This window comes from Aptenodytes forsteri, unplaced genomic scaffold (genome assembly GCF_000699145.1).
Source record: "Aptenodytes forsteri isolate BGI_AS27 unplaced genomic scaffold, ASM69914v1 Scaffold147, whole genome shotgun sequence".
Classification (NCBI taxonomy): Eukaryota; Metazoa; Chordata; class Aves; order Sphenisciformes; family Spheniscidae; genus Aptenodytes; species Aptenodytes forsteri.
The window spans coordinates 62,033-75,128 of NW_008795320.1; the positions used below are offsets into that span (position 1 = coordinate 62,033).

Here is a 13,096-nt window from a genome sequence, read left to right on the forward strand (position 1 = left end):
AAGTCGTCTTCTCTTTGCAGGCACTGAAAAGGGAGACGTAGCATGCCACGCCGTTCTGGGCTGGAAGCGCGCCGTGCTTTTGCCCCCCAGACTCCAAGAAACCTGCTTCTTTTTTGGTGAGGCGGACCCCGATCTCCTGTTTCTTTGCTGCATGCCCGCTCACCAGTGCTGGATTATGTTTGTCTCCTTCTCCCTTTGCTCCATAATTTGGCTGAATCGTGGTTTCAAGCTAAGGAAAAGGGGCTGCACCTAAGCGCGCCGGGGCACCCAGACCAGGCTCCTGAGGTGCTGGTTCATGCAGAGACGTTCAGAGTGCTGATGGGGGAGAGCTGCCTCTGAAGCCCCTCCTCTCCCGCCCGAAACGTGCTGCCTCGCTGTTCAGAGCCGTTCTCCCCGCGGCAGAGAGAATGGGCAGCACCGATGGGTTCCAGTACCGCGCGCTCTACCCCTACCGCAAGGAGCGCGAGGAGGACATTGATCTGCTGCCTGGGGACATCCTGGTGGTGAGCAAGGGGGCCCTGCAAGCCTTGGGCTTCAAAGATGGTGATGAGCAGACCCCCAATCAGATCGGGTGGATCCTGGGCGTCAACGAGCGGACCAAGCAGAAGGGCGACTTTCCTGGCACGTACGTGGAGTACGTGGGGCCTGTGAAGATCTCTGTCCCTTCTCACCGGCCCCGAGTGCAGCGACCACTGCCCGCAACGCCGGGGGCCAGCGGCTGCCGGCTGCAGGAGGCTCTGGAGCAAGGTAAGCCCTGCTGCCTGCCGCGTTGCTCCGAGACACCTCCACTCCCGGTGTGCAGCGGACGAGGGTGTGCGAGTGGCTTTGCGGGGCGGCGGTGAAGCCTTTGGCTCGGCAGCGCTGGATTGCCCTGCCGGCAGCAGTGCAGTTGAGTTGCCTGGGAGTTGTGGGCTTACGCCAAGAGAAAAGCACGTTGTTCCTCCAGCTTATCAATCTGCTTAGCAGAGCTTCTTGGGGTGAGCCTTGTCCCACTCTAACCTCTGCAAAATCCTTCTCCCTCTCTGGCCTGTGACCAGCCAGGATCCCCGTGGTCCTTGGTCCCTCTCCCTGCTCCGCTGAGGGTTTTGCCCTGCTCCCTCCCTTTAGGAATAAGTCCTGACCTCTCCCAACCACCTCCCTGCCTCTGCCTCTGGAACGCCCGGGGCATTGCTCCCTGCCAAGAGCTGCTCAGCCCCGCTGAGACACACAATTACTTGTCTCTGGGCAAGAGGAGAAAAGTCAGGGTCTAAAAGAGTACTTCCGAGAACTGGAGCTAATTGCTTGTCTGCCTGGCACCCGTCCCTCCCCGCGGATCGCAGAGCTCTCGCTGGGGCTGGGCAGCCGCCCTCGGGCAGGGCATGGGCCGCCCTGCACCTGCGGCTGCCTCCCAGCCGGCGCTGGGCTTGGCACGGACCCGGTCCGGGAGCTGGGAGAGCTGCCGCGCCTCAGTGCTGCCCATAGAGCTGTGGCAGCTGCCTTCTCTTTGCCTATTTTTTTTGCTCCCAGGCACATGAGCCCTGCGGCAGGGGCTCAGCAGGCCCTGGGCGCTCTGAGACAGCAAACAGGGGTGATAGCCACACTTTGCCTTCCCGTGCCTTGCAGAAGACCTCGTGCTGGTGCGCATGGGAGGAGTAGGGTCAGCAGCAGAAGCTGGTGGGCATCAGAGTACGCTCCCAGCTGGCAGTCCTGCATCCTCCTCGTCCCTCTCTGCCTCGGAGCCACGGCTATCCCATCAGATGCTTCTAGCTGTGTGAGACATCTCTGGGGCCTTAAGGAATGGAAAGGAGCCCCTGCCTCAGAAATCAGGGTGGTGGGGCTGGGTGCACGGCTCCCCGCAGCTGCCTCCCGTGCTCCTGCTCCCGGAGCCGGAGGGGCGGCCCCGGGAAACGTCTCCGCAGGGTGGGAATACAGCCGGGCCGTGCGTTTGGGTTGGCAGCGAGAGCCGCTGACCTGAGTCATCCCACTTGCAACCTGCCTTTCCAAGAAAGCAGCTTCTCTTGGGAGCCTGGGGCATGCTCTGTGGTGGATGCGTCGGCCTTGCCTGCATCCAGCCCTGCGCTCCCTCGGGGGCTGTATTTATGCCTTCGTGGGCTCTCTCCTCCTCAAGCAGGGCTTGGTGGAGGTGTGTCTGGGTGGTCAAAGCCGCATCCCTGTGCCAGGGTGGGGATCTTTGGGATGTGGAAGAAGTTACGTGCCAAAGCTCCTGACACACAGAATAGACATGGTTGGGAAAGAAACCAAAAGCCAGCCCGTCTGCATCCTGCCCGGGGATGGAGCAGAGAGAGGGTCGGGTACCAGGACACACGAGGCGGATGCCAGCCCTGTCCCTGTCCCCTCTGGGTGCATCCCCACAGCCAGCCTCCACTTTGGGCACAGACAAGGCCTGCAGGGTGGCAATTCAAACGCCCAGGGCCATTTTACATGCAGCCTGCCGGGATGCTGGTGGGGAGACACATTTTTGCAGCTGAGAAACTGTATTTAAGCCAAGCCCATGTTATTTTTTCATGGTCTGCACTTCGGGAGGTGCAGAGATGTCTCCTGGCTGCCCCACAAAGCTCATAGCTGGCGACGTTTCTGCCCTGTTTCCCGGGTCCTGCCCTGGCTGGCAGGGATCCTTTAGCCCCACAGTGTCACGTGCGGAGCGGGGCCAGTGCAACGGCTGTCACGCAGCCCGGGAGCAGGGCTGGCCCCGCAGAGCGGCGAGACCCAGCGCTTTCTGCCGGTGAATTTACGAGCTGCTGGTGTTCGCCTTCCGCAGAGAACGCGAGCGGAAAATGCGGCTCGGAAATATTTCCGCAGCTGCCCCGGCCGTGCTGTGAGCGGCCTTGTTCGTGGCAGCCCAGCCCGGAGGCCCGGCAGGCTTGGGAGCCGCTGCTGGCTCCGGCACAGGCTGCCTGATAAAAAAAAAAAAAGGCAAGCTGCTGCCTGCTGAAGCAGCACATTCCCGGCTGGGCCATGTGGGCAGCGCCAGTATTTACTCTCCCTTCAGCCCTTCCCAAGGGTCAGGCTCAGAGCTGCCAACCTGGCAGCTTGCCTGCGGCTTCCCCACGCCAACCAGCACCACGCTGGGCCCCTTCCCCTGCCCAGGAGCTCTCTCTGGTGGGAGATTGCCCCCCAGCAGCACAGGCCCTTGCCGAACTGTTGGGTGCCTGCCCCCCTGCTCCGTGGCTGCTGAGTCGAAGCACCGACATGAGCTGCTTCGTCTCCCTGCGAGGCCGTGGGTGCAGGAGGCTCAGCTGGGTACGGAATTTCAGCTTGCTGCGCCTCATGGCAAGACCACACCGGGTGAGTTCGGGTCAGATCCATGACAACAGAGCCGTGTTTCGCAACGGGGAGCAGCCTTTTGGCTCTTCCTCCCCAGAGTGGAGCGTGCTGGGTGTCCTCACCGACCGTGAGCTTCCCAGAGTCTGCCCGGTGCTGCGGACCGGCCCGGAGGAGCCTCGTGGACCGGCCCGGAGGAGCCTCCTGCACCGGCTGGTGCTCAATTGGAAGCGAGACGGGGCCTGGCACCGCTCATCCTTTGGCAAGCCTCCCGCTGGCAGCTGCCCAGCCAGGCCTGCATGCTCCTGCCCCGGCATGCGTCACCCCTCCAGCACAGGGAAGGGGGGTGCCTGGAGCCGGGACCTCAAGATCTTCTGGAGGTGACAGTGAAATGCCGCCCGATGTGGGGCTGTAGATCCCCTGGGAAGGGGGGTACCCTGGTCCCGTGCCGCGGGCTGTCTGCGCCCTGTAACAGCTTGCATGGAGGCTGTGTGCTCGCAGGGAGGGGGAGGCAGAGGGCTGGTTTCCATGTTAAACGAGTAATCAAGGGCAGGAATTTGCTGACATGGCGTTCTGTCTGAATCGCTGGATTAATCACAGCTCACCACCGCGAGCAAGCTCCCTGCCCGTGCTCCTCCACCAGCCCTGCGCAGCCCCTGTGCTAGGCAGGGACCGAATCCCAGCCTGAGCTTCAGGAACCCTGGTAACCCCTGCGGTGCCTGCCCGGGGTGCCGGGGTCCCCAGGGAGATATGCTCTGCCTCCTAGCCTCTGCAGGGAGCAGTAGGGATCCCCCTACGCACACCCTCCTGGGGGCTCGGAGCAAAGCTGGGTTCCACAAGCGCTATGCTGGTTTCTGGGCCAGCTCACAGGTTCCCTGCGGCCTCCATGCAGTGTTCGTGTGCGCTGTGGCCTTGTGGCAGGGGCCACGGCTTTCCTCGCTCTCAGATGCTGCCGTTGGGAGCAGCGTTGGCCTGGCCCGGCCCCGCTGCAGAGCATCTGCTGGGGGCTGAGCTGGGGCTGACCCCTTCTCTCCCTCCCTCTCCTCCAGGGTCTCCTCTGCCGGATTTGCAGGAGCAGTTCAGCCCTCCCGAGATTGCACCACCGCTGCTGGTGAAGCTGGTGGAAGCTATTGAGAAGAAAGGTAAGGGGGGATGCTGAGAACCGAGGGGCTAATACCCCCCGAAACCCCCCAGTGAGGGCAGTGGGGGAGGCAGCTGTCTTTAAAAGCTGTTGGCGTTGGACCGAGCTCTGTGGGACGTGCAGGACGCAGCTGCCTGCAGAAGCGGGGGGCCTCCCACTCTTCCCTGGCTTGAGTCGCTGTTCCCCAGAGCCGGGCTTGACCCCGCTGCGCTGTCCTGCTCAGAGGCCTGGGGTGAGGGTGCTGGGTCTGCACGCAGGATGCCTACGCGCCCCGGATGGGTGCTGGGGTTTGGGAAGCGCTTCCAGCCTGGATCTGTGCCGTGGGGGAGAAACGGGGCCACGGAACCAGCTGTCCTGGGGGCCAAGGGGGCTGCAGCAGCACCTGCAGGAGGTTGGCTTGGACGCCATCCAGGCCTGGTTAGCCGTGCTGCAGCCGTTGCCCGGCCGGCACGCGGCTGCCGGGCTGGCACCGAAACGGTGCGTGCACTGGGAGCTGCACGGCTCGCAGCTAACAGCAGCGTCCCCGCTTCCACAGGGTTAGACAGCGAGATGTTGTACAGGACATCTGGCTCCGAACTGAGGCAAGCGCTGAGAACCGGTAAGAACCAGCTCCGCGTGGTGAGGAGGCGAATCGGCTCAGATGGAGGAGATTAGTGGATGTGACAGCGCCAGCAGTAATGCAATCCAGGCCAGGCTCGCCTGTCCCCGGCAGTTCCTGACTCCCAGCACACAGGCTGTGGGGCTGGGCCGTCCCCATCCCGACATGTTCCCCTCTTGCGTGGAAGGGACAGGAGAGGCAGGGGTTCCTGCCACTGTCCGTGGGCTGGAGCAAAGGGACGTGGCGCCGGCTCGGAGACTCGCAGGCCAACAAGTGAACCCCTGCGCTTGTCTCCTGCTGTCTCTTCAGGGTGCCCCACTCGGGGTGCTCTGCTGATGGGCTGGCAGAGGCTTCTCTGCCTCTGTCATGCCACTAATAAGCAGGGGAGGATCTTTCAGCTCAGCTTGGTGGCTGGAGCCTTGGCTCCGCTGTGCCGGTGGCTGATGTCTCTGCCGGGGAGCCTTCGGAGCTGTCTGCCTCTCGGCTGGGCTTGAGCCTCATCCAGCACCGTGCTGGCTTGTCCCCTTCCGCAGACGTTCTTGCAAACCCCAGCTACGCGGTGCTGTCAGCTCTGGCTGCGCTGCTTTTGGGACAGGCTTTATGTGCTGTCCCAACAGCCTGCGCCTTGCGTTCATGGGACGACACGGTTTGAGGGAGACATTTTCCCCGTCGGGTTCGGTGTGTGGCTGGTCAGTCTGCGCTTGTCTCTACCAGCAGCAGGGAACAAAATTGTCACACGAGTCGTGTGTGCCCAGGATTCTTGTGGCAGGGCTCAGGGCAAAGGCTGTGGGAACCCGAAATGACCTCTACCGCCTCTCGGGGGAGGGGGGACACCTGCCTGGGTTCCCAGAGCCAGCTTATTTCTGGGGTGCAGGGGCCACTTCCAGGCGTCCTCTGTTGTGTGGGCTGCTCGGCTGCCCGAGGGCTGCCTGAGCTCCCTCGTGGTGCCAGGCTGCCGTGTCCCATCATAGCTGGTGAGGTGGTGTGCGATGGTCTCTGGGACAGGTGCTTGCAGCACCGGAGCTGCCGGCTGGGTGCCCAGTGCTGTGCCTGCCACCCATGGGAAATCTGTGCCCTGGCAGATTGGACCCTGGGTGACCTGGAGCCCTTCGACGTGCACTCCCTGGGCGAGGCGCTGCGAGGCTACCTACAGGACCTGCCCTCCCCCGTGGTGCCGGTGTCTGTGCATGGAGACATCCTTCGCGTCCTGCGGAGGGGGGACCCTGCCTGGGTTCCCAGAGCCAGCTTATTTCTGGGGTGCAGGGGCCACTTCCAGGCGTCCTCTGTTGTGTGGGCTGCTCGGCTGCCCGAGGGCTGCCTGAGCTCCCTCGTGGTGCCAGGCTGCCGTGTCCCATCATAGCTGGTGAGGTGGTGTGCGATGGTCTCTGGGACAGGTGCTTGCAGCACCGGAGCTGCCGGCTGGGTGCCCAGTGCTGTGCCTGCCACCCATGGGAAATCTGTGCCCTGGCAGATTGGACCCTGGGTGACCTGGAGCCCTTCGACGTGCACTCCCTGGGCGAGGCGCTGCGAGGCTACCTACAGGACCTGCCCTCCCCCGTGGTGCCGGTGTCTGTGCACGGAGACATCCTTCGCGTCCTGCAGGGTAAGGGCTTCCCCTGGCCGCGCTTGGGAACGGGTGGCTGGGCAGGATGGACATGTTTTGGGGTATTAAAATAAGTCCTGTCCCTATGAGGTCTGGCACGCGGCCTCCGCTGCTGACAGCGCTCCCACGCTGTGACGCAGCCAGAGCGTGGAGAGTGGTGCTGGCTGTCCCAGCCTTTCCATCGTTGTCTTATTCTCTCCCCAGAGATTCCCCAGGCAGAGAATTGCCGGAAGCAGCTGCTGCTGGCCCTGGAGTCGCCTGCGGTCCCACTCCAGAACACGCTCACCCTGCAGTTCCTGCTCCGGCATCTGGGGAAGGTATCGCAGCAGGCCGAGAGCAACAGCCTCCACCCTCGGGCCCTGGGAGAGATCTTCGGCCCCCTTCTCCTCCGGCTGCCTGGTGCCAGGTACGTGAGGCTCTCGGGTTCCAGCCGTGTACCAGGTGCCTGCCAGGACGAGGAGTCCAGCCTGTGACAGCAGGTCTGCCCACAGCCCCTGCCTCGCTGCACGTGGGATTAAACTGCTGGCAGCACAAAGAGGTGGGACTCAAACTAGGGCAGAGCCCTTGCTTCTGTGTCAGCCTGGGATCTGGCAGCTGGGCTGTGTGCTGGGATGAACCAGCCAACCCCGGCTGCCCCTTTGCCCGGGGGACACGGGAGCAGTGCCATGTTCTCCCTCACAACCGCTGATCTTGGCTACTCTCTCCCTGCAGCCCCGAGCTGAGCCCTGACTTCTCCGTGCTGTTTCTGGAGATACTTCTGCAGACGAAGGAGTTAGAGCCAGAACAGTTGCCTCCAGGTACTGAGATGCCCTTTCCTTGGGGCCCAAGGCGCTGGTGTTTGGGTGTGGAGTCTCTGCCCCCGTGAGCGGGTTGCCGAGGGTATTTCTGTAGCCCAGCTGTGCCTGGAGGCCAGCTCGAGGCGCTCATCTGCTGCTGTAGATGTGCCTGGAGCAGCTCCTGGCAGCGTGGCGGCCAAGCGGGGCTTCCCAGGACGGTCACTGCAGGGAGGGGGCCTCAGGGCTCCGAGGAGTTGCCGTTGGCAAGGGTAGGGAGCCGGGACTTGGCCTCACCCTGCTTCAATCCTCCTTCTCTTACAGCCTTGCCTCCAAAACCGCCTAAGCCAAAGCCCAGTGCAGCCAGCCTGGCCAACGGGAACAGTGTGCCCTTGCAGGACGCCGAGTGGTACTGGGGTGACATTTCCCGGTAAGGGGGTGGCTGGCAGCTCACATCCTGGGTGCCCTGTCCATCGAGTTATCTAGGGGAGCTCTGGTTGCACCTCACAGGCCATGACAATCATGTTCCTCGCAGGGAGGAGGTGAACGAGAAGCTACGGGACACGCCAGATGGTACCTTCCTGGTGCGCGATGCCTCCAGCAAAATCCAGGGGGAGTACACGCTTACGCTCAGGTAGGGTGCTGGGGTCCCCCGAAAGCCTCCGCTACTCTGGGGTGGAGCTGTTGGCACGAGCGACTGCGGCTGCCTGGACGCCCAGGCGTCAGGCTGGTGATAAGTGCCCTCTCTCCCCTCCCCGCTGCAGGAAGGGAGGCAATAACAAGCTGATCAAGATCTTTCACCGGGAAGGAAAGTATGGCTTCTCGGAGCCCCTGACTTTCGGCTCGGTGGTGGAGCTCATCACCCATTACCGGCACGAGTCGCTCGCCCAGTACAATGCCAAGCTGGACACCAGGCTGCTCTACCCCATCTCCAAGTACCAGCAGGTGAGGCCTGTGCCACAGGGATGCAGCTGGCCAGCACAGCCTGAACCAGGGGCGTTTGCTTGTCCATCCCTGGCCCTTTGGTAGATGACCATGTCCCCCTCCTTCCCCCGTGCTGGGACATTGCTTTGTGGGGTGATGGGGGGCTGGAGGGGGGGGTCGTGGGACCAGCTGCCTTGCCGGGGGGCTGCTGTAGGGCAGGAGCAGGTCCTGACTGAGGCTGTGCGTATGGCAGGACCAAGTGGTGAAAGAGGACAGCGTGGAAGCCGTCGGGGAGCAGCTGAAGGTCTATCACCAGCAGTACCAGGACAAGAGCTGGGAGTACGACCTGCTGTATGAGGAGTACACGCGCACGTCCCAGGTATGCGGGCACTGCCTTCCCCCCGAGCTGCCCTGACATCCCCCCTGACTGCTGGACAGAGGAGAGCAGAGATCGGGCACCCTCTGCCCCATTTGTCTGCTCCTGGGGGCTTGAGGGGACTCGCCAGAGAATGGGCTTTGAAGAGGGGGATATTTTGGCTGCAGCAAGGACAGTGCTGCTTTGGGGAGGGGGAAGGAGGGGATGCGAACAGGCAGAAACCTGCCCAAACGCTCCCCCTTCTTCAGCTCTCCCCTCCCTTTTCAGGAGCTGCAGATGAAGAGGACGGCAATCGAGGCCTTCAACGAGACAATCAAGATCTTCGAGGAGCAGTGTCAGACGCAGGAGAAATGCAGCAAGGAGTACATCGAGCGTTTCCGGCGGGAGGGCAACGAGAAGGAGGTGCAACGGTGAGGATGGGGGGTGCTGGTGACCTGCCCTGCCTGGGGAAGGGCTCTGGGGACTGGAAGGATCGTCCTGGCCCAGCGCAGAGCCGAGGCATGCGCAATCTTTGTCTCTCCAGCGGCGTGCTGTGGGCTGGAGCTGGCAGGCTGCCTCCTCTGCCTCCCCGACTCTGGCTCACAGCCTAAACCTCCCCCCCGTTCTCCCAGGATCCTCATGAACTCGGAGAAGCTCAAGTCTCGCATCACAGAGATTCATGACAGCAAGATGAAGCTGGAGCAAGACCTGAAAAAACAAGCCTCGGAGAACCGGGAGATCGACAAGCGCATGAACAGCCTCAAGCCAGACCTCATGCAGCTGCGCAAACTGCGGGACCAGTATTTGGTGTACGTAGTGCCTGCCCCCGCACAGGGGCTGGGAGCGGGGCCCTGCTGCCCCTCCAGCCCGGCCTGGGAGCGATCCAGCTGGCTCCTTGAGGGCTGTGGGGCTTGTCGGACCGGGCTTGTGGGCTGCTGGGTGCAGGAGTGAGCCCTGCAGCATGCAGCCTCGGGGCACGGCGGTCCCTCAAAGGGGACGGCTGCTGCCCTCTGGCGATAGCTGCACGAGTGGTGTCTGGCCCGGACGCCGCAGGCCGGGCACGCTGCCTGCGCTGAGCTCTGCCTCTCCTTCCCCAGGTGGCTGACGCAGAAGGGTGCCCGGCAGAAGAAAATCAACGAGTGGCTGGGCATCAAGAACGAGACGGAGGAGTGAGTGTCCCTGCTTGCGTGTTGTGGGATGTGGGGGGCCGCAGGAGCGCAGGCTGCGCAGCCAGTTCTGCCTCCTCTGGGGCCGCAGGCAAGTCCCATCTCCCTGCCTGGGAGCCGAGGACGCCTTCCCTGCCAGAAGGGGTGACGGCAGTTGGCAGTGGGAGGGGAGATGTGGGGGCCACGTGCCCAAACTGAGGGGGTCTGACCCTGCCTGTGCTCGATTGCAGCCAGTACTCCATGATGGATGACGAGGAGGAGCTGCCCCACCACGAGGAGCGGACATGGTACGTGGGGAAGATCAACCGCTTGCAGGCAGAAGAGATGCTGTGCGGCAAGCGGGACGGCACCTTCCTGATCCGCGAGAGCAGCCAGAAGGGATGCTACGCCTGCTCCGTGGTGTGAGTATCCCCAAGCAGACGTAGCGGGATGGAGCTGGCGCGGGCTGTGCTCCCGCATCGCTCTGCCCTTCTCTCGCCAGATGCTGGAGGCTGGCGGAGGCGTCAGCTGGCAGGCTGGGCTTCCCCGAGGTTTCCCGTCTGCCTCGGCTCCTCCTGCCAGGGCCAGATGTATCTTCGGGCTGCTTCGGTGACGCCCGCTTGTGCTCTGCTGTCCCTGTCCCAGCGGGGCTCCCTCACGCTGCGGGGCTCTGGCGTGCCGCTGACCCGTGCTCCCTTGTCTCCCTGGCAGGGTGGACGGTGACACCAAGCACTGCGTGATCTACAAAACGGCGACCGGCTACGGGTTCGCTGAACCCTACAACCTCTACGCCTCCCTCAAGGACCTGGTCTTGCACTACAAGCACACATCCCTGGTGCAGCACAATGACTCCCTGAATGTCACGCTGGCTCACCCGGTCCTTTCCCAGCCACCAGCCAGATGAGCAGCCCGTACCCAACACAACAGCTGCCTTCAGCTTCTCCCCAGGGCGCTGCTTTCTGGCTCTGGACTCTTGCACCCTGTATAGTTGAGTCTCTGTGCTCCTGCCCCTCCAGAGCCTCTGAGATGTCTGTGACCGTTCCTGGTGTCCCTTTCGGTCAGTAGCTGAAACCCGTGTTGGCCGATGGGACAAAAAGGCTGGGCTGTTGACTCCCAGTGGGCTCCAGCCTCTAGGAGGTGGGATCCAGTTGTGATTGAATTGCCGTGGGCGAGCACAGCCCCCTCCCTTTCCCCGATAAGCAGGTCAGATCCCCTTCTTGCTGCCAGGTCGCCCCGCTACGCATCACTGTAGAGCTAGGTTCCCCATTCCTCGATGTGCTACAGCATCGGTCACCGCCCCGGCCGAGCGGCTGCAAGCGCTGCTTTGAGCGAGGGGCTCCCTGCCTGGATGCCGGAGGAGGCAGAGGAGGAGGCTCCGCTGAGCGGTTGAGCGTGTGCTTCCTCCACTCTCACTTCCCTTGGTGATCTTGCAGGCTGTGGTGGTGTCTGGTACGAGGGGTGCTGCTCTTCCATGCAGAGACTCATTTAGAAAGGAGAAACCCCTTCCTCCGTGGGGCTTCTTGGCCGAGGTCTCCGCTCTGTGCCGTGCCCCACCTCACCATCTTCTTCCCTAGCGTCATAACCACCTCTTGAGCGTTGCTGTCTGGGGAGAGAGGATCTGGTTAGCGATGAATCTCTCGCCTTAGCTGTGCCAACTAAGCTGTGAAATCCATGTTGGTACCCGTGTTTTTCCCGGCAGAATGTGTGGGACGCACAGCTCGTTCTTTCCGGCTGTCTTTGGTGAATCTCTGCAGACGTAACCCACTGAAGCTAACTGTAGCTCTGTAAATACGGTTCTTTTCGTAATCGGCTGCTTACGTAGTACTGGTGTCTGCTGAACTCCCACTACGATATGCAAGCGCGTGGGCAGCAGCTGGCCAGGCTGTTGCAGACTCAGGTCCTGCCAGCTGAAGCAGGAGGGGGCCGGAGTCCGACGCACGCTACGAGCCCTACACAAAATGAAGGACCTCTCTGCTGCAGGAGGACGGTATCTCCGCTGGGCCAAGGGCCTTAGCACATAGAAATGTATATGCATGATGTCAAACTATGTATGCAAAGCACTTATAATCACGAGTACTGTATGGGGACTTGGGGTGAAAGAGCTGGGGGTTGCTGTAGTGCTGCCCATCGCAGCTGGCTGGCGCGGGCAGGGCTTGTTGCGTCTTTTTTGGATAATGCTGAGTTCAGAGGGCTCGAGGGCAACGGAGGTGGCCCTGGAAGAGCTTTAGAAGTTGAGGCCATGGTGGTATTTGCTTTACTGGGTTATCCTGTCTGCCTGGCTTGAAGAAAGCATTAATTCTCCTCTTGATTTGCTGGAGAGGCTCCTTTCCCTTTAGGAGGCCGCGTCCTCAGGACGGGCTGGTGGATGCCGTAGGCTTTGACGCGTCTGCTTTGTGTTGCGACTCAGGCTGCACCGGATCTGCGGGGTGCTGCGTGCTCGTGCTCTGCCTGCATCCTGTCCTCGACGTGCCATCCGCGTCGGGGACCGCGCTTGTCCCTCCTCCCCTGGTCAGCTCTGCTGCTCGCCTTGCTCCGGGCTGGTCCCCAGATCCTTTTGGATCTGGGATCGCTGGAGCCAGCATCCCGTTCCCGTTGCTTGTGGCAGCTCTGCTGTGCTCGACTGTACAGACCCCATTCCCTGCTCTGCATGCCCTCTCTGGGCCCTGGGCCGTGTTTTTTGCTTCTGGTTTGTCGGCGTTCGGAGCTCTGAGGATGCGGGGCAGCAGTGCTGTCCCTGACCCATCGCAGCTCAGGCGCCGAAGTGCCACGGAAGGGGCAGGCGATGGGTCGGGGGAGCTGCGGGGCGCACAGCCCAGGAGAGGCTGCGTTTGGCTTTGGGGATCACTTGGGGAAAAGCCGTCGGGGATAATTAAGGGAATAGTTTGTGCTCGAACACGTGAGAGACGAGAGCACGTGGGAATGGGGCAGGGAGGCCCGGTGCTCATAGCCCTCGCTGCAGAGGCCTCCCCGGGGTCTGTGGAGTGGCCGGGGGGGCCGCGCCAACGCCCCAAAGCTTTCTGCCAGGCTCCCGCACTGGTCGCGGCGGCACGTTTTTCAGCCTGGGGACTCTGCTGGTCCTGCCCAGGTCCTGCAGCGGGGGGTTTGCTCCCGGCTCATGCCAGGGCCTGCCGAGCATCTGGGAGAGTCCCAGCTTCAAGCCGTCGCCTGTCGACTCTTCGCTTGGTGCTCACCCCAGCTCTGCTGGCTGGGGAAATTCCAGCTTCTCTTGACGGTGTTGTGGTTTTTTGGTTTTTTTTTTTTCCCCTACGTAAATCCTTGCGGGGAGGCGGGGGCGG

General features: G+C 62.5%; 1 protein-coding gene across 1 annotated transcript; it reads left to right on the plus strand.

Annotated features, from left to right (window-relative positions):
- The first annotated feature begins 286 nt into the window (after positions 1-286).
- Positions 287-13,021, plus strand: PIK3R2 (phosphoinositide-3-kinase regulatory subunit 2). The gene is made up of 15 exons (XM_009279741.2): positions 287-747; positions 4,311-4,403; positions 4,938-5,000; positions 6,472-6,603; positions 6,808-7,009; positions 7,315-7,400; positions 7,701-7,806; positions 7,912-8,010; positions 8,141-8,321; positions 8,554-8,679; positions 8,944-9,086; positions 9,288-9,464; positions 9,753-9,824; positions 10,052-10,222; positions 10,512-13,021. Exons 1-15 carry the CDS (start codon positions 408-410, stop codon positions 10,702-10,704), a joined length of 2,184 nt encoding a protein of 727 aa, XP_009278016.1. The 5' UTR covers positions 287-407; the 3' UTR covers positions 10,705-13,021.
- The last annotated feature ends 75 nt before the right edge of the window (positions 13,022-13,096 follow it).

What these genes read in the sequence shown, in the direction of transcription:
- PIK3R2 (XM_009279741.2), top strand. Translation starts at nt 408, where the DNA reads ATGGGCAGCACCGATGGGTTCCAGTACCGCGCGCTCTACCCCTACCGC. An exon ending in GAGGCAAGCGCTGAGAACCG is followed by an intron (nt 5,001 to 6,471) that starts GTAAGAACCAGC and finishes GTGCCCTGGCAG; the next exon opens with ATTGGACCCTGGGTGACCTG. An exon ending in AGTACACGCGCACGTCCCAG is followed by an intron (nt 8,680 to 8,943) that starts GTATGCGGGCAC and finishes CTCCCTTTTCAG; the next exon opens with GAGCTGCAGATGAAGAGGAC.